This window comes from Schistocerca americana, chromosome 2 (assembly GCF_021461395.2).
Source record: "Schistocerca americana isolate TAMUIC-IGC-003095 chromosome 2, iqSchAmer2.1, whole genome shotgun sequence".
NCBI lineage: Eukaryota > Metazoa > Arthropoda > Insecta > Orthoptera > Acrididae > Schistocerca > Schistocerca americana.
Genome location: NC_060120.1, coordinates 4,940,317 through 4,959,731, shown reverse-complemented (window position 1 = coordinate 4,959,731; position 19,415 = coordinate 4,940,317). Strand labels below are relative to the sequence as shown.

General features: G+C 38.4%; 1 protein-coding gene across 1 annotated transcript in view; it reads left to right on the top strand.

The window, feature by feature from the left end:
• The window catches only part of LOC124595800 (ribonuclease Z, mitochondrial), a 137,625-nt gene that overhangs the window by 106,387 nt on the left and 11,823 nt on the right, over positions 1–19,415 (top strand). The window contains exons 8-10 of the mRNA XM_047134688.1: positions 61–376; positions 9,800–9,989; positions 14,654–14,877. Of these exons, the coding sequence (XP_046990644.1) occupies positions 61–376; positions 9,800–9,989; positions 14,654–14,877 (730 nt within the window). The remainder of the gene's footprint in view (positions 1–60; positions 377–9,799; positions 9,990–14,653; positions 14,878–19,415) is intronic.

Below are 19,415 nucleotides of genomic sequence, written 5' to 3'. Positions count from 1 at the left end.
TTTTCTGAAGTGCTTAACATTGATTAATATAATATTTACTTTGTCTCTTTTACATTCTAGTGACTCCAAAGTACTGATGCTCGATTGTGGTGAAGGCACCCTTGGTCAGCTGTGGCGATTTTATGGTGTGGACGGTGCTGAAGAAATACTGCGGAAACTTCAGTGTGTATACGTATCCCACCTACATGCAGACCACCATTTAGGTTTGGTGGGCCTCATTCATGCTCGGCGAAGGGCATACTGGGCTGCAGGCGCCAGCTCTTTTCCACCTCTGATAGTTCTCGCTCCTAAACAAATAATGGCCTGGCTCAGCTTCTACCACAGGAGATTTCAGCCTCTGTTGCATGAAATACAACTTGTGCCAAACTCTGCTCTGGTACTGTTAATTTACAGAATGTTAAAGTAAAGCTAATATTTTGTTTATTCATTCTTAAGTATGTATATTTTGAGGGTAATAGCAATGAGTAGAGTGCTGTGAACCATGGGAAAGTAAGTGTTAATTTTTTTCTCTTCGTTTCAATGTATTATTGTGTGTTACTTCTCATTTCATGCATGAACATTCAGTGTTTCATGCATTTTTCTTTCTTCCTGATGGTGAACAGACCGCAAGGTCTAAATGATTGAGGTTCAGTGTCTCGCACTGCTTGTAAGTGCCAACAGTGCTGCCATTGCTGGTGTTACATAAGCAGCTGTCACGTAAGTGCTCAGAGACCGTCTTGGGGATTTTTCGATAAATAAAAAACTGGTTTTTGTGCTATGCTTGTAGCGTACTTTTCGGAATAAATCTTTCACTCATGAATGAAGTTTATGCTGTTTCAAAATTTCCTGGCAGACTAAAACAGTGTGCCAGACAAAGCTAGGAACATTGCCTTGCACAGGCAGAAGTGAAACTATGAGGATAGACCTGGGTTTGTGGCTAGGCAGCTCAGTCAGTAAGAGCATTGCCTGCAGAAGGCAAGTTTCAGAATTCGAATCCGTGTCTGGCATTAAATTCTAATCTGCTAAGAAGTTTTTGTAGCATACAGTGTGCAACACACAGTTTGGGTGGGTCTAAACAAGTAAAAATGATATAATTGCAATATGGGATGATGTCATGACATGTATTGAAAAGATTTGTGAAGCATCGTTACATGGAATGCTAAAAATGTGAAAAAGCTTGACTCTGTAGAAAGAGATGCATTAGGTTTACTTTGAAAGTCATTGCAGTCACCACCAACATTTTCCTGAATCAGCCATAAGAGAATCCACAATAATCATTAAGCCACAGGACTTAACCAAAGTACTGATCTCTTTTGCTGGCACGATTGTGCCCCAATGAAGTTAGTCTAACTAACTCAACGAGTAGAGATATATTTACTGAAGGACTGAAATCTTTGGTTATAACATTGATTTATAAAAGTGAAGATAGGCAGTGGGGGTCCTATCATTGACCCATCTCCCATAATCTACATCTACATCCATACTCTGCAAGCTACCATATAGTGCGTGGTGGAGGGTACCCTGTACCACTTTCGTGTTCCACCCACTAATAGAACGAGGGGAAAAGCGACTGTCTACATGCCTCATTATGAGCCCTAATTTTCGTATTTTATCATTATGATCCTTTGGCATAATGTATGTAGGCAGTAATAGGATCATTCTGCAGTTGGCCTCACATGCTGGTTCTCTAAATTTCCACAATACTGCCTTGTGATTAGAGTGTCATCTTCCCTCGAGGGATTCCGATTCAACTTCACAAAGCATCTCCATGCTGGTTGAGCCTACCGGTAACAAATCTAGCAGCATGTCTCTGAATTGCATTGGTGTGTTCCTTTAATATGACCTAGTGTGGACCCCAAACACATCAGTAGCACTCAAGAATAGGTCACACTAGCACCCTTTATACAGACTCTGTTACAGATGAACCACAATTTCATAAACTGCTCCCAATAAATCAATCATTTGCTTTCCCTATCACAATCCTCAAATGCACATTCCATTTCATATTGCTTTACAATGCTACAGCCAGATATTTAAACGATGTGACTATCAAGCTGGACACTGCTAGTGCTATATTCAAACATAATGAGTTCGTTTTTCTAATCATCCACATTAACTTACATTTGTCTACATCTAGAGCTGGCTGCCATTCATCACACCAACTAGGAATTTTGTCTGAAGTTATTTTGTACCCTGCTGTGGTCATTCAACTTTGACATCATCTCATACACCAGAGCATCATCAGCGAATAACCAAAGAATGCTGCCCACTCTGTCTGCCAGATCATTTATGTGTAGAGAAACTTATAGTGGTCCTATTGCACTTCTGTAAGTCACTCCTGATTATATCCTTGTCAAGCTTTTTCACATTTTTAGCATTCCATGTAACGATGCTTCACAAATCTTTTCAATACATGTCATGACATCATCCCATATTGCAATTATATCATTTTTACTTGTTTAGACCCACCCAAACTGTGTGTTGCACACTGTATGCTACAAAAACTTCTTAGCAGATTAGAATTTAATGCCAGACACGGATTCGAATTCTGAAACTTGCCTTCTGCAGGCAATGCTCTTACTGACTGAGCTGCCTAGCCACAAACCCAGGTCTATCCTCATAGTTTCACTTCTGCCACTACATCTCTCCTACCTTCTGGTAAGAGCACTGCCTGTGCAAGGCAATGTTCCTAGCTTTGTCTGGCACACAACCAATGAAATTCAGTTTAAGAGAAGCCTAAAGGATTTATTGGTGGCCAACTCCTTCTACTCCATTGATGAATTTCTGAGGAAAACCAACTGATTTGTATATAAGTACAACATAACTTCTGCACAATTTCAGTGCAGTAATGTGTTCACTGAAAATTTGTGTGTGTGTGTGTGTGTGTGTGTGTGTGTGTGTGTGTGTAAGTATAATCTAACTTCTGCACCATTTCAGTGCAGTAACGTGTTCATTGTAAATAAGTATTACAGTAGTTGTATTACATGTTTCTTACCTTATAAATAAATATAAAACTTTTTTATTTTAAATTCAGTGCAATAGTATTTGTAAAATGACTCTTAGTGTTCATTAAAAAATGACGATCATTCCACTTGGGACCTGTGGAATGGTACATTAGCTTATTTGTTTTAGTTTAAATATTTGTCATGTATTGTTGTTTTTCTGACATGTTCCACATCCTGGAGGACCTCCTCACTACGGATCAATTGGAATGAAAGTAAATCTAATCTAATCTAATCTAAGGGGTGTCCCAAGAGTATATGTCTAACATATGATGACAAGAAGATAGAAGAAGTGGACGGTGTTAAATTCTTGGGATTTCAGCTTGATAATAAATTCAACTGGGAGGAGCACACCACAGAACTGCTGAAGCGTCTTAACAAATCTCTGTTTGCAATGCGAATTTTGTCAGACATAGGGGATATAAAAATGAAAAAGCTGGCATACTATGCTTACTTTCATTCCATAATGTCATATGGGATTATTTTCTGGGGTAATTCATCAAGCCAAGCTAAAGTTTTCCGGGCACAAAAACGTGCAGTAAGAATTATATGTGGTGTGAACTCAAGAACATCCTGCAGAAGCCTGTTTAGGGAACTAGGGATACTAACTACAGCTTCCCAATATATTTATTCCTTAATGAAATTTGTCATTAAAAATATATCACTTTTTCAAACCAACAGCTCAATTCATGGAATCAATACTAGAAATAAGAATAATCTTCACAAGGATTTAAAGTCACTTAGTCTTGTACAAAAAGGTGTGCATTATTCAGGAACACACATTTTCAATAACTTGCCAGCAGCCATAAAAAGCTTAACAACCAATGAAATTCAGTTTAAGAGAAGCCTAAAGGATTTATTGGTGGCCAACTCCTTCTACTCCATTGATGAATTTCTTAGGAAAACCAACTGATTTGTATATAAGTACAACATAACTTCCGCACAATTTCAGTGCAGTAATGTGTTCACTGAAAATTTGTGTGTGTGTGTGTGTGTGTGTGTGTGCTTGTGTGTGTGTAAGTGTGTAAGTATAATCTAACTTCTGCACCATTTCAGTGCAGTAATGTGTTCATTGTAAATAAGTATTACAGTAGTTGTATTACATGTTTCTTACCTTATAAATAAATAAAAAACTTTTTTATTTTAAATTCAGTGCAATAGTATTTGTAAAATGACTCTTAGTGTTCATTAAAAAATGACGATCATTCCACTTGGGACCTGTGGAATGGTACATTAGCTTATTTGTTTTAGTTGTAAATATTTGTCATGTATTGTTGTTTTTCTGACATGTTCCACATCCTGGAGGACCTCCTCACTACGGATCAATTGGAATGAAAGTAAATCTAATCTAATCTAATCTGTGATAAACACCTGCCATTGAGGACAACATATTGAGTTCTAATACTTAAGAAGTCTTCGAGCCACTCACATATCTGGGAATCTATTCTATATGCTTGTACCTTCAATTACAGTCTGCAGTGGGGCACTGTGTCAAACGCTTTTCGGAAATCTACAAGAATGGAATCTGCCTGTTGCCCATCACCCATAGTGTTGTGACTGACAATTTGCAATTTTTCACAAACTTGACTTTTATTTATGTGTGTTTACAAGGTTGATGACTGAACAACCAAAGAAATGTAACAACGATGCCAGTAAAAGTCTCCTAATTGAGGCAAACAAAAGTTCACTTCTAATTTTCCATACAATTCAGAGACGAAGACGTAATCTTCAGCAGTCGAAGTCCACGAGGTCGGCATCTGGAGTGAACTGAACTTCGGGACTGGTTCTAGCCCCTAAATAGCTGTCTCCAGCCAATCAGGTTTTGGTGTAGTGATACTTCTTGCAGGCCATGACTTGAGCTCCCTCTGCAGGAAGTAGTGCTCGGAATGTCTGTTTCCATTATCTTGTATGTAAATAGGCAGTGTTTACCATGGTGCTTTTGGTATGCCTTGGACATAGACAACCCCGTCCTCTGTGGTGTAATATGGGTTGTTGTGCCTATCTACGACTCAGCATCTCCGCTTTTGTCTTTTTCTTATATCCCCCTTTCAAGACACTGCCCATTCCTTTTAACTACTCTTCCAATTTCTTTGCAGTCTCTGGCGGAATTACAGTGTCATTGGCAAACCTCAAGGCTTTTATTTCTTCTCCATGAACTTTAATTCCTACTCCAAATTTTTCTTTGGTTTCCTGTACTAAGTGTTCAATGCACAGACTGAATAATATCGGGGATAGGCTACAATCCTCTCTCACTCCATTCTTAACCACTGCTTCCCTTTCATGCCCCTCAACTCATATAACTGCTGTCTGCCTTCTGTACAAGCTGTAAATAGCCTTTTGCTTAATGTATTGTAGCCCAGCTATTCTCAAAATTCTTCTAAAATAAGCTGCAGGGTCAGTATTTCCTTGTGTGTTCCTAAATTTTTCCAGAATCCGAACTGAACTTCCTCAAAGTTGGCTTGTACCAGTTTTTCCATTCTTCTGTAAAGAATCTGTGTTAGTATTTTGCAACCATGACTTATGAAATTGATAGTTTTATTAAATTGATCGTTTGGCATGTTCACACCTGTCAGCATCTGCTTTTTTTGGAATTGGAATTATTTTATTCTCCTTGATGTCTGAGGGTATTTCACTTGTCTCATGCATCTTGCACACCAGGTGGAATATTTTGTCATGGCTGGCTTTTCCAAGGCTATTAGTAGTTCTGATGGAATGTTGCCTACACTCGAGGCCTTGTTTCAACTTAAGTCTTTCAGTGCCGTGTCATATTCTTCTCACAATATCATATCTCCCATGTCACCTTGATCAACATCCTCTTCCCTTTCCACGGTACTGCCTTCAAGTTCATCTCCGTTGTATAAAGTCTCTATATACTCCTTCCACCTTTCAGCTTTTCCTTCTTTTCTTAAGATTGGTTTCCCATCTGAGCTCTTGATATTCATTCAGCTGCTTATCTTTTCTGCAAAGGCCTTCTAAATTTTCTTGTAGTCAGTATCTGTCTTTCTCCTAGTGTTGTATACTTCTAAAGCCTTACATTTGTCCTCTAACCATTCCTGCTTAGCCATTTTGCGCTTTCCTGTCAATCTCATTTTTTAGACATTTGTATTATCTTTCATCTGCTTCATTGGCTGGATTTTTATATTCCCTCCTTTCATCAATTAAATTCAATATCTCCTGTGATATCCAAGAATATCTACAAGGCCTTGTCTTTTTACCTATTTGATCCTCTGCTGGCTTCACTATTTCATCTCTCAAGGCTACCCACTCATCTTCTACTGTATTCCTTTCCCCCATTCTAGTCCATCATTCCCTAATGCTTCCTCAGAAACTCTCAACAATGTCTATTTCTTTCAACTTATACAGGGCCCATCTCCTTAATTCCCTGCCACTTTGCAATGTTTTACTCTACTGTTCATAACCAGTAACCATAAACAATGAGTTTTATGTAAAACTAATGTTTGGTTTCCTTGGCAGTATGCATGAGGGATCAGCAAACACTACAGCTTCTGAAAGGTCCTTCAGTTTGTCATCAATAAGAATGAAACAAATAGCAAATCTTGCAGGTCACTCTATTTAATCTTTCTGCACTCTGAATTTACAGTATGTCGTATAGTACTGCTTGTTAATGTGACCCTCAGTTTTTTGTTGTTGAGATGTGTTTCCAGCCATGCAAATGGAATGCTTTTACTCTGGTAAAATTTTAAGTTCTATAAAAGCAAAGGCCATGGCAAGCTCATGTAAGATGCCAATGTGTTAATGCTTGTTTAATTCTTTCAAAAACGAATTTGGGAAATTATATCTTGCTTGCACAGGATAGTGTAGCTTAGAGAGTTCTATCAAACCAGTCTTTGGACCGAAGACCAAAATAACAAAACTCATTATTCAGTTCAAAACAAATGAAAATGAAATACGGGTATTAAAAGTGGAGATCAGTGCGCACACCATAAATGAAGGTCCATGTGTGAAGTACCTAGTCTGCCACATGTATAAGTTGAGAAACAGTTCAGATCTGCCTGGTTTGAACTCTAATTCTGTTGACCTGCAGAGTCGGGGTGCAGTCTGGTGGCATAATCTTCAAGAACAATGTAGCCAGGTTAAGAAACTATTTACTCTACAGAAGTGTGCAGCATGTAGTGTAAATTCAATAAGTGAACATGTTGTAGGAATCTTGGGATTCTTACACTCAACTCCCTAAGTATTTTCCTTCTAATGATATTTGGGGTTAATAATAATAGTGGATTTAGGATTAACTGTGAAATTCACAACAATAATACTAGGAGCATAAATGCTTTTCACACAGATTTTGTGTTCTTGTTGTAGAGTTCCCAATGTAGGTTTTATACTGTGATGCAAAAGTCTTTAATAGTTTGCCAGCAGACATGGCACAGAAATGTGATGGTCCTCAGATACTAAAAAGTAAAGTAAGAAAGTATGTTATTAGCCACTGCATCCATAATTTATCAGAATACTTCAATATTTGGGTGTAATTTCGTGTTAACATGATCATTTTAAACAGGTTTTAACTTTTGCAATGTATAGGAAGCTGACAGTCTTCTAAAATCAGTAAAAATATATAAATACTTAACACAAATTGTTGTTGTGGTCTTCAGTCCTGAGACTGGTTTGATGCAGCTCTCCATGCTACTCTATCCTGTGCAAGCTTTTTCATCTCCCAGTACCTACTGCAACCTACATCCTTCTGAATCTGCTTAGTGTATTCATCTCTTGGTCTCCCTCTACGATTTTTACCCTCCACACTGCCCTCCAATACTAAATTGGTGATCCCTTGATGCCTCAAAACATGTCCTACCAACCGATCCCTTCTTCTGGTCAAGTTGTGCCACAAACTTCTCTTCTCCCCAATCCTATTCAATACTTCCTCATTAGTTATGTGATCTACCCATCTAATCTTCAGCATTCTTCTGTAGCACCACATTTCGAAAGCTTCTATTCTCTTCTTGTCCAAACTATTTATCGTCCATGTTTCACTTCCATACATGGCTACACTCCATACGAATACTTTCAGAAATGACTTCCTGACACTTAAATCTATACTCGATGTTAACAAATTTCTCTTCTTCAGAAACGCTTTCCTTGCCATTGCCAGCCTACATTTTATATCCTCTCTACTTCGACCATCATCAGTTATTTTGCTCCCCAAATAGCAAAACTCCTTTACTACTTTAAGTGCCTCATTTCCTAATCTAATTCCCTCAGCATCACCCGACTTGATTAGACTACATTCCATTATCCTTGTTTTGCTTTTGTTGATGTTCATCTTATATCCTCCTTTGAAGACACTGTCCATTCCATTCAACTGCTCTTCCAAGTCCTTTGCTGTCTCTGACAGAATTACAATGTCATCGGCGAACCTCAAAGTTTTTATTTCTTCTCCATGAATTTTAATACCTACTCCGAATTTTTCTTTTGTTTCCTTTACTGCTTGCTCAATATACAGATTGAACAACATCGGGGAGAGGCTACAGCCCTGTCTTACTCCCTTCCCAACCACTGCTTCCCTTTCATGTCCCTCGACTCTTATAACTGCCATCTGGTTTCTGTACAAATTGTAAATAGCCTTTCGCTCCCTGTATTTTACCCCTGCCACCTTTAGAATTTGAAAGAGAGTATTCCAGTCAACATTGTCAAAAGCTTTCTCTAAGTCTACAAATGCTAGAAACGTAGGTTTGCCTTTCCTTAATCTTTCTTCTAAGATAAGTCGTAAGGTCAGTATTGCCTCACGTGTTCCAGTGTTTCTACGGAATCCAAACTGATCTTCCCCGAGGTTGGCTTCTACTAGTTTTTCCATTCGTCTGTAAAGAATTCGTGTTAGTATTTTGCAGCTGTGACTTATTAAGCTGATAGTTCGGTAATTTTCACATCTGTCAACACCTGCTTTCTTTGGGATTGGAATTATTATATTCTTCTTGAAGTCTGAGGGTATTTCGCCTGTTTCATACATCTTGCTCACCAGATGGTAGAGTTTTGTCAGGACTGGCTCTCCCACGGCCGTCAGTAGTTCCAATGGAATATTGTCTACTCCGGGGGCCTTGTTTCGACTCAGGTCTTTCAGTGCTCTGTCAAACTCTTCACGCAGTATCATATCTCCCATTTCATCTTCATCTACATCCTCTTCCATTTCCATAATATTGTCCTCAAGTACATCGCCCTTGTAGTAACAAATAAAAACAGCAGCAGGGTAGTGTAAGAGGAAGAGAAGTGGCTTTAATGCACATTATTTAAAAATTCCTATAAGTAATTCCTGTAATTCACCGTCTGAGTAGATTAGCACTAGTTGTAAGTAAGTGTTAGTATACTTTACAGAAGTAGCCTACATTGGCTGCTTCTGCCTTTTGGACTCATTCTACATCCCTGAAGGCTCTTCTTCACATTAGAATTTTGGAGAACCTAATGTGTGAATGAATGAATAATCAGAAATTGTGTTGTTGGCCAAAAGTAAGTGAAAAAAAAACATCTGTTTGTATGTTACACATTTCAGATTTAGAAAAAGAGAATGCAAACCACCATCAACAGTTGTAATTTAGAATTCCCAATATTTCTTTAAATTGCACTGAACAAACTGTTGAATGATTCCTTCAATAAGAATACTGTCTGTTACATCTTATTTGAATTGGGCATTTTTATTGCCTCATTTCCATTAGTTTAAAAGTATTGATGTAATTTTACATCATCGTCTCATAAAACTTCATTCTTGTAATTATTTCTTAAGAAGTGATCTGTGCAGTGTTGTTCTAGTTGTTCAGTTTCTACATAGTTACTGTTGAAGGCAGTTGCATAATGAATGGCCATCTTTGCAGGAAATGGAAAAATTTGGGCTGGATACTGAATCTTCCAAAAAGCTCATGGAAGCATTAGAAATGAACGATATCAGCACAGTGCCTGTCAAACACTGCCCAAATGCGTTTGGTGTCACACTTACTCATTCATCCGGTTGGAAGATAACGTACTCAGGAGATACTATGCCTTGCCCACAGCTCATTAAGTTAGGTAAGAACTTAATTTTAGTTTCCTAGTAATAAGAGTTATTGTTTTAACTGAATGTGGGATTATGGCAAACTCAGCTAATCACATGCATAATCTTACCTTATACACATCATCACGGCCACTCTTATTTTCAGCTTTATTCAGGTGTAAACTGCTATTGCAGTTAATTACCCACTTTTGTTTCCATGAATATCAAAAGGCCATTTGAGTTGAAATATTAACTTTCACTGCATCTTCCTATGGTACCAAGAGAAGCAAAAGGATTAATCTGTACATCACACAAACATTAACACTGTGTTTTTCTTGTTTTTCATTCTTGTGTATAGTGAACTTCAGATAGAACTTGTGAACTAGCTCAGATACCTATGTCAAAATGCTGGAAACCAAGATGCGCTAATCTCCACATGAGGCACCCAGAGACAGTGATGTCAAGATGTCATCATAGCAATTAGTGTAGTCAAGTAGATATTGTTACATTTTTTGGAGGCCTGGCTACACTGTTTCTAGAATATTAAGTTGCTCTGTGCTCAGTGAAGCTTCAAATGTTGTAGTGGATGAAACATTGTAACACATCCACAGGTACCTGTGTAACAGTTGTATAAGTCCTTTTCTCTTAAGATTTAGCAAATTGCCTTCAAATTCAACAGTCTAGAGCAAAGTTTTACATAACATTCTGGGTGGATTTATTTAATACAACAGTGCAAAATAAACACAATAAACATAGAGAATTTTTAGTGGTGTTTTGATTAAGACTGTTGAATTAATTGCTACTTCAATAGCAGCTCTGGCCATAAAGGATGTTCAGGAGTATAATCTTACAGATACAATTCAGTTCTGTTATGACAGATTAGCAGTCTGCGAAAATTGAAGTAGGATTAAAAAAAAATTATAGTTGGAGTCACAAACAGTGTCAGTTGAGTTTAGGCTCACCCTGAGACCTGACAGTGTACTCTCTGTGACAGCCAGGGAACGTTCAGTAGTGTTCTCAGCACACAGCTGTGAATGTCTTAATCATTGCGAGCATTAAGTGTAGTCATACTGACTTATTTAGGGAATTTTTATTCCATTTGTTGCAAGTTGTCATGGCTGATTATGATGATATACATAATCAAGTAAGAGATAATTTTGAGGATCCATGCTTTCTCTAAGCACAAAGCCCCTTATGCGTGTACTGCAATTGTCACTTGGAACCAGCAACTCTGGAGTCCACATCTGTGCCTCGACATGCACGGACCACCATTGTTAGTGAATCTGAATACAGTAGCTGTGAACAATGTTGTCACATTGAATTGGCCAGTGATCGGGTGTTGTTATTTACATAGAATGAATAAAAATTGGCTATACTAATATGTAGTTCACACACATCGTCTCACCCTATATAAGAGAGTAGTAGTATGTAGCTAAGAATGTGGATAGTATGAAGGTGAATGATATCAAGAATGAGTGAGATTTCTGTCTGTGCCTTACATTTCAAGCTTGTACATGAAACATTTGATTATGACTTTTGTATCGGTGCATGTATGATGAATGTCATTGTAACGTACAACAAACGTTATGATAACAAGTGATATCTCTTGGTGTATACAATTTTTCCAGTGAAACATTAGAAGAAGAATTTCTGTCTCTTTGTCTGACAGTTTTCCGAATAGAAAATGGACTGTTGGATCATATATTCGCTTCTGTTATGAACTTGGCTTTCTATAAATGTAGTATATATTTTTGTCATCAGTGACCATTTGGTACTGGCGAAAGCGAGCAAACAATTTTATAGAAATAAAAAAAATAGTATCATAGGTACTCACCTATAAGACGAGCTTTTTTCCCCAAATTCATCATTTGAAAAGTACAGAGTCACATTAAATATGCAGATTAAACTACGACAATAACTATGATGATGGTGGTGGGGTAGAGGTGGTTATTATTATTATTATTATTATTATTCCAGGACAGAGAGAAGGTCAGAATTGGTTATAATATCACCTGACTTATTTTGCTGCAGCTGACAGTGCAGTTCTTGTCTGTGTGTTATAAGGAAAATCCAGGATGGAATGTAACAATATTAGAGAAGGAAAGTTGCTACACACCATATAGCAGAGATGCTGAGTCGCGATAGGCACAACAAAAGCTTTTGGCCATTAAGATCTTTGTCAGCAATAGACACAAACACACACGTGCACATACACACAATCATACAAACGCAACTTGCACACACGTCTGCAGTCTCAGGTGTGTGTGTCTGTGGGGTGGGGGGGGGGGGGGGGGGGGGTAGCGGAAAGGAGAGAAATACAAATAAATTAAAAGACTGGGTGTGGCAGTGAAATGACGCCTGTGTAGTGCTGGAATGGGAACAGGAAGTGGGCTGGATGGGTGAGGACAGTGACTAACAAAGGTTGAGACCAGGAGGGTTACGGGAACGTAGGATGTATTGCAGGGAAAGTTCCCACCTGCACAGTTCAGAAAAGCTGATGTTGGTGGGAAGGATCCATATGGCACAGGCTGTGAAGCAGTCATTGAGATATGTTTGGCAGCGTGTTCAACAGGCTGGTCCTCTTGTTTTTTGGCTGCGGTTTGTCGGTGGCCATTCATGCGGACAGACAGCTTGTTGGTTGTCATGCCTACATAGAATGCAGCACAGTGGTTGCAGCTAAGCTTGTAAATCACGTGACTGGTTTCACAGGTAGCCCTGCCTTTGATGGGATAGGTGATGTTAGTGACCGGACTGCAGTAGGTGGTGGTAGGAGGATGTATGGGTCAGGTCTTGCATCTAGGTCTATTACAGGGGTATGAGCCATGAGGTAAGGGATTGGGAGCAGAGGTTGTGTAAGTATGGATGAGTATATTATGAAGGTTCGTTGGACAGCGGAATACCACTGTAGGAGGGGTGGGAAGGAAAGTGGGCAGGACATTTCTCCCACTAATACCAGCGTATCTGAATTGCGCAGGTGGGAACTTTCCCTGCAGTACATCCTACATTCCCTCAACCTTCATTAGTCACTGTCCTCACCCATTCAGCTCCCTCCCCGTTCCCATTCCAGCACTGCACAGCCGTCATTTCACCGCCACACCCAGTCTTTTAATTTCTTTTTATTTCTCTCCTTTCTGCTACTTCCTCCCCCCACCTTCTCTCCTGCCCTTTGTCTAAACTGCAGCACTTCACTGTCCTCCACCCCCACCATACTATCCCTCCCTCTCCCTGCCCCAGCCTCGTCCTTATCCCCACCCAGTTGCCACTCCCATCATGCACTGGTGCTGCTGCTCGCAGTGTGGTTTCAGTTGTCTGAGGCTGCAAATGTTTGTGCAAGGTGTGTGTGTGTGTGTGTGTGTGTGTGTGTGTGTGTTGCTGACAAAGGCCTTATGGCCGAAAGCTATAATTGTGTGAATCTTTTTGTTGTGCCTGTAGCGGCTCAGCCTCTCCGTTATATGGTGAGTAGCAACTTTCCTTCTCTAATATTGTTATAAGGAAAATGAGGATTGCTACTCACTGTGAATATGACATATTGAGCTGCAGACAGGCTCAATTAAAAGACTGTTACACTTTTAGTTTTCGACCAAAGCCTTATTCAGAAAAGAAAACATACATTCGCATTCATTCACACAAGCAAGCATACCTCTCACACACGACTGCCAGCTCTGGCAGCTCGGACCGGCGTTCCAGTCTGAGCTGCCATGGATGGTAGTCGTGTGGATGTGATGTCTGCCTGCTTGTGTGTGTGTTCTTTTCTGAAGAAGGCTTTGGCCGAAAGCTAAAAGTGTAACAGTCTTTTAACTGTGCCTGTCTGCAGCTCAACGTGTCATCTTCACAGTGAGTAACAATCTGTCTTTTTCCTTATATTGTTGATATTCCAGCATGGACGTTTCATTGTTTGATCAGCATTTATAGGTAATCATATAGAATGATGTAATTGTAACAAAACATATTCCAATATAACATAGGCATGTACAAGCATTAGTCCAACTAAAACTTGTACGTGCCTAAGTTATATTGGAATCGGTGTTGCTATATTTATGTGAGACTATTTGGCTACCTGTAACACACTGATGATAGCTGCACTCTCAGTGGAAATCTAGATCTCCAGTAAAAAAAGACAGCTGATATTGTGGCCAATGCTAAACTTCTTTCTGTCCTGGATTGCATCAGGGTCATGGGACAGAACCATTCCCATGGAATTGAACGTGGTGGTGTGATATTATTATTATTATTATTATTATTATTATTATTATTGTTACTGTTATTGGTATAACTGTCATTAAAATGAATGACTGTGGTAGTAAGCAATAAAGGAAGTGAAGATAAAAATTTATGCAAGTAATTTCTTTTTATGTACTTTATTTCTGCTTGTACTAGAAAAATGTAGAAAATTAATAGATTGCGTAAGTTTGGCATAGGTATAATTTTAACTTTTTAGGTAGATACTTTATATCTATAAAACACTTTGTAGTTTTGATTAGTCAGAATATGTTAAGAATAATTTTTTTTTGAGAAACCACTTTAAAAAAGGGGATCATCATTACATTCAGATCATCTTGTAGTCAGATAAATAAGTTAATATACACAATTTCTTTTTTATTCAGTATTTACAATGTAGTTTAATATATGGATTCCTAAGCTTACATATTAAAAATGCAACTACTGTGATGATTGAAAAAAAATATTATGCTGTCCATAGGTCAGAACAGTGATCTTCTGATCCATGAAGCTACCATGGAAGATGAGCTAGTCTCTGAGGCACGCTTAAAGATGCACTCTACAACATCAGAAGCAATAGAAACTGGTCAGAAAATGGGTGCAAAATTCACTATTTTGACCCATTTCAGCCAAAGATATGCAAAATTACCACGTTTTAACAACAATTTTACATCTAATGTGGGCATCGCTTTTGACAACATGCAGGTGTGTAATTTGTTGTACATACATGTATAAGACACAGAACAGCTGCTTATACGAGATGTGCAAAAAGTCTCTCCACAGTGCCATATGATTGTTAGCTGCGCGTGCCGTATGATTGTTCACCTGCCTGGGTTACTTCCCTTCAGGTAAACTCTCCCAACATTCCACTGTTTAGTTTATCTCGGCCAGCGTCAGTAGTATCATTGGTGTGTGTTGTTACGTGTTGACATGAACCTTTAGGTTTAGTTCCTTTGTTCGTTTGTTTCGTTTTTGTCACTGTTAAAATGCTAACTATTGAAGAATGTGTGTTTTTAGTCAAACAAGTGTTCAAAGCTGGCAGTAAATCCACAGTTCGTCAAACATTTAATTTAGTTTTCCCAGAGACAACACTCCCTTATCGTGATACTGTGTGAGATTTGATTAACAAATTTCAAAGTACAGGTTCAGTGACAGATGCACCGAGAAGTGGTCATCCTAGCGTTTTGTCTGAGGATAAACTACTCGATATTTCCGATAAAATGCCCGGAGTCCAAACAACTCAGTAAGAAAACTCGCCCAGGAAATCAATGTTAGTGTCAGAACGGCCCACACAGCTGTAAGGAAAAATTTAGAACATTTCCCATACAAAGTGACAGTCATTCAAGAACTGAAAAATACTGATCGTGGCAAGAGACTGATTTATTTCCAATGGTTCAAAATTTTTGTTCAACAAAATTGAAGGGATATTCTTAATGAAACATTTTTCACTGATGAGGCATGGTTTCATTTGTCCGGGTATGTGAACTCTCGTATGTGGAGTACTGTAAATCCATTGTGTATTCATGAGGAACCACTTCATTCTGTGAAAATAGCAGTTTGGATTGCAATTTCTAGATGTTGGATTGTGGGTCCTGTATTTTTTCAATGAAACAATAAACACACAACTATATTGCAGTGATACTCTTTACCCATTCATAGGAAACTTGTGTTAAGTGAAATAAAAAGTACTGAACAGTTATTTTCAACAAGATGGTACAACCGCGCATACAGCTTGCATTTCAATGTCACTGCTTGCTGATGTTTTTGGTGGTCGCATAATTTCACAGGGACTTTCGTCTCCACGATCGCCTGACCTAACACCACCTGACTTCCTCTTCTGGGGTGCAGCAAAAGCAACTGTCTATAAAAAGCGTCCAAAATGCATTGATGAACTGAAAACTGCAATATCCACTTTCACTGCTTCTGTTACAGAACAAATGTTACAGCTTGTGTTTGGAACATGATTAGACGAATTGAATTGTGTAATCAACAACTGTGGGGACACTGTCAACATTTAAAGTGAAAATTTGTAAGTAAAAATGAATATCCAATAAATTAGTAACTTTTATTTCACTGAGTTTCATTTTGGTATATTCACTGCGGCATACGGCACGCGCGGCTAACAATCATACGGCACTGCGGAGACTTTTTGAACACCCCGTATATCCCTTGTACAATGTTTTTCATTTTTATTGGACATTGAGATACACGTTCCTCCATATGAAGTCTTCAGTCTTTGCATTTATTTTCATTTCTTCCAATTTATTTTGGTAATGTAGCTTCATTCAGTTACCAGAATGAATCCTAATTTTTCCCCACTTCCTTATGACTGTTTGGAAATGGCTATCTGTGCTGCTATTTTGTAAAGACATTTTCTTTATCTATACTTTTGTATTTCCTTAGTATTACTTTATCTCCATGATCTAGAATAGTCTTTTCTTCACAAGTAATCATATAGAACACTGGGGTGCTGTACATGTCTATTTTTAGGTACTGCTGCCATTCACTTCCCTATAATAAATATGATTGATTTGTGATTTCGTTATTGTAAATAGCTGCTGTAGTTTGAGGTGGTTTATGATTTTATAGTGTGTCCTTTTCCAAATTAACAATCTTGCAAGCCATTTGGTAAAGTGCCACAGACACCGTTTGTTACCATCTTGTTGTAATTAAATTTTGTTTGTTGTTTTGTGTAGCTTTTCTTTGCCAGAATACTTTTTTTCACAGTTAAAGTATCTTGAATGCCTTATCAAAGTGCAACTCTTTATAATGTGTTCACACTGAATAATTATTTCAAATGTTGCTACAGGATATCTTACTGTATAGTTTGTCACCAGTTTGGGAGCTAAAACATTGCTTTGAAGTATTATGCAATTCCTCCAATTATCTTTGTGTTTAACTTCACATTGATAAATACAAGTAATTTCTTATTGAAATTACATAGTAACCAACCACTTTCTCCGATTTTGGTCATCTGTGAGTCGTGTGAAGTAACACAGATCTGTATCCTTGTGCAACGAGCTGTAGATTAGATTAGATTAGTAGTTGTTCCAAAGATTATGAATACGACACTTCGCAATGATGTGGAATGTGTCAGGTTAATAAAAGGTGTCTATACAAGATATTACATTACACAAAATATTACATGACACTTGATATTTTTAATTTTTTTGTGGGGGTTGGGGAAATTACCCACTTACTATATCCAAAAATTCATCTAATGACTAGGAGGAATTGCCATTAAGAAATTCTTTTAATTTCCTTTTAAATGCTATACGGCTATCTGTCAGATTTTTGATGCTTTTGGGTAAGTGACCAAAGACTGTTGTAGCAGCATAAATTACCCCCTTCTGAGCCAAAGCTAGATTTAACCTTGAGTTGTGAAGATAATCCAAGTGTTGTAGCCATGTACACTGCTATTACTTTGGAATTTGTTCGGATTGTTAATAACAAATATCATAAGTGAATATATATATTGTGAGGCTACAGTGAAGATCTCTAGCTCTTTAAATAAGTGTATGCAGGATGATCTTGGATTAGCTCCAGCAATTATTCTGATTACACGCTTTTGTGTAATGAACACTCTTTCACTCAATGATGAGCTACCCCAGAATATGATGCCATACAAAAGCGGAGAATGAAAATAGGCGTGGTAAGCTAATTTACTGAGATGTATATTGCCAAAATTTGCACTGACCCTAATAGCATAAGTAGCTGAACTCAAACGTTTCAGCAGATCTTCAGTGTGTTTTTTCCAGTTCAACCCCTGTCATCATCCAGCTCAGCAATACACTTTTCTTACAACCCTAGTACACAGAACATGTGCTATTTGTGACAAAGACAGTCTCTCAGTTGAGCTGCAACACCTTAGATCTGTGTTTTGTCAAAATGGGTACAGTGAAGCATGCGTCAGACATGCATAAAGAAAATTAATAATACAGCCATCCTCAGAGAAGAGGTAGAGAAATAGGAAGCGAAACTTACTTTTCTTCCCCCATACTAGGCCTCCCTCAGCCAGAATTGTGAAAATCCTTGGAAAAAAAACAAACATCAAGGCCATCTTTTGAACACCACAAAAACTAAAGATATGCGTGGCACAGTAAAGGACAAACTATAAGTACCCAGTATATACAGCATTCCTTGAGAGTGTGGCCACCAGTACATAGCATCTCACAACACTGCACGTAACACATTAGGTCCGTACACATCTGGGACATAAAGATAAATCAGCAGTGGCAGAACACAGGCTCAACAAGGGAGATGTGTTTGAGTTTGAGAAAACAAAAATTCTGTGCTGAGGTAGTGACTTTTTTCAAGGAATCGCTTGAGATAAAACTCCATGACAATCTTATCACCATGGGATGAGAACTACCAGCAAAATGAGCATGGAACCAGCACTAACAGCTGTATGCCAAGAACATAAACAGCAGTTGACACTTTGCAAGTCTGGGCCAGCCTGAATTCATCGAGACTTGAATGGTGGCCTCGACGTTTCACCAGAAGTTGAGAATGACACTCATCGCAATCTTAACTCTTTGCCAAAAGATGATGAAAGTGACACTCATCGAAATGTTGCAGAATTTTGATGCAGCCACCCAAATTGAAGGCCAAGAAGATTTTGTCAGCAGTATATTCACATACTTCCTCTTGATGTTGTCTTCATTCCTGATTTTCGATCATGCCAGTATTTGTTCATTCCTTCATTGTGCTCTTTTCTTCTTTCATTCACTGTACTCCTTTCTTCTTTCATTCGATGTGTTGTTTTCTTCTTTCATCAGTCCATAAAGAGATGCACTTTCTGACCTTTTGCTGAAAACACTCTGAAGTTCATAATCTTATTTCGAAAAGATGGCATTCCTGGAATTTTTGCTTTTGTGATGTTGATTGCTGCTAATTCCTTTTCTACTTCCCTGAACCAACTGATTTGGTGGAATTACATTCTCCTGGAGACATCTGGAGTCCCAGGTAAGGATAGAAGTTGAAGTAATGAATAAAAATTTGTGCCACAGTTGGGACTTGAACACAGGTCTTCTGCTTATTAGGAAGATGTTCCAACCACTACACGACAGTGACATAGTAGCTACCATAGCTGTGTCGACTAGCCTAGTCCAATGCCCTCCCTAACATAAACTTCAGTTCACATCTTCAGTCCTTTTTCCCATTCTTAAATTGTTGGAATTGCTAAGGCTGAGGGTGTGGGAAGGTCATGGATCGGGTAGTCCATGCAGCTGTAGTAGCCACGG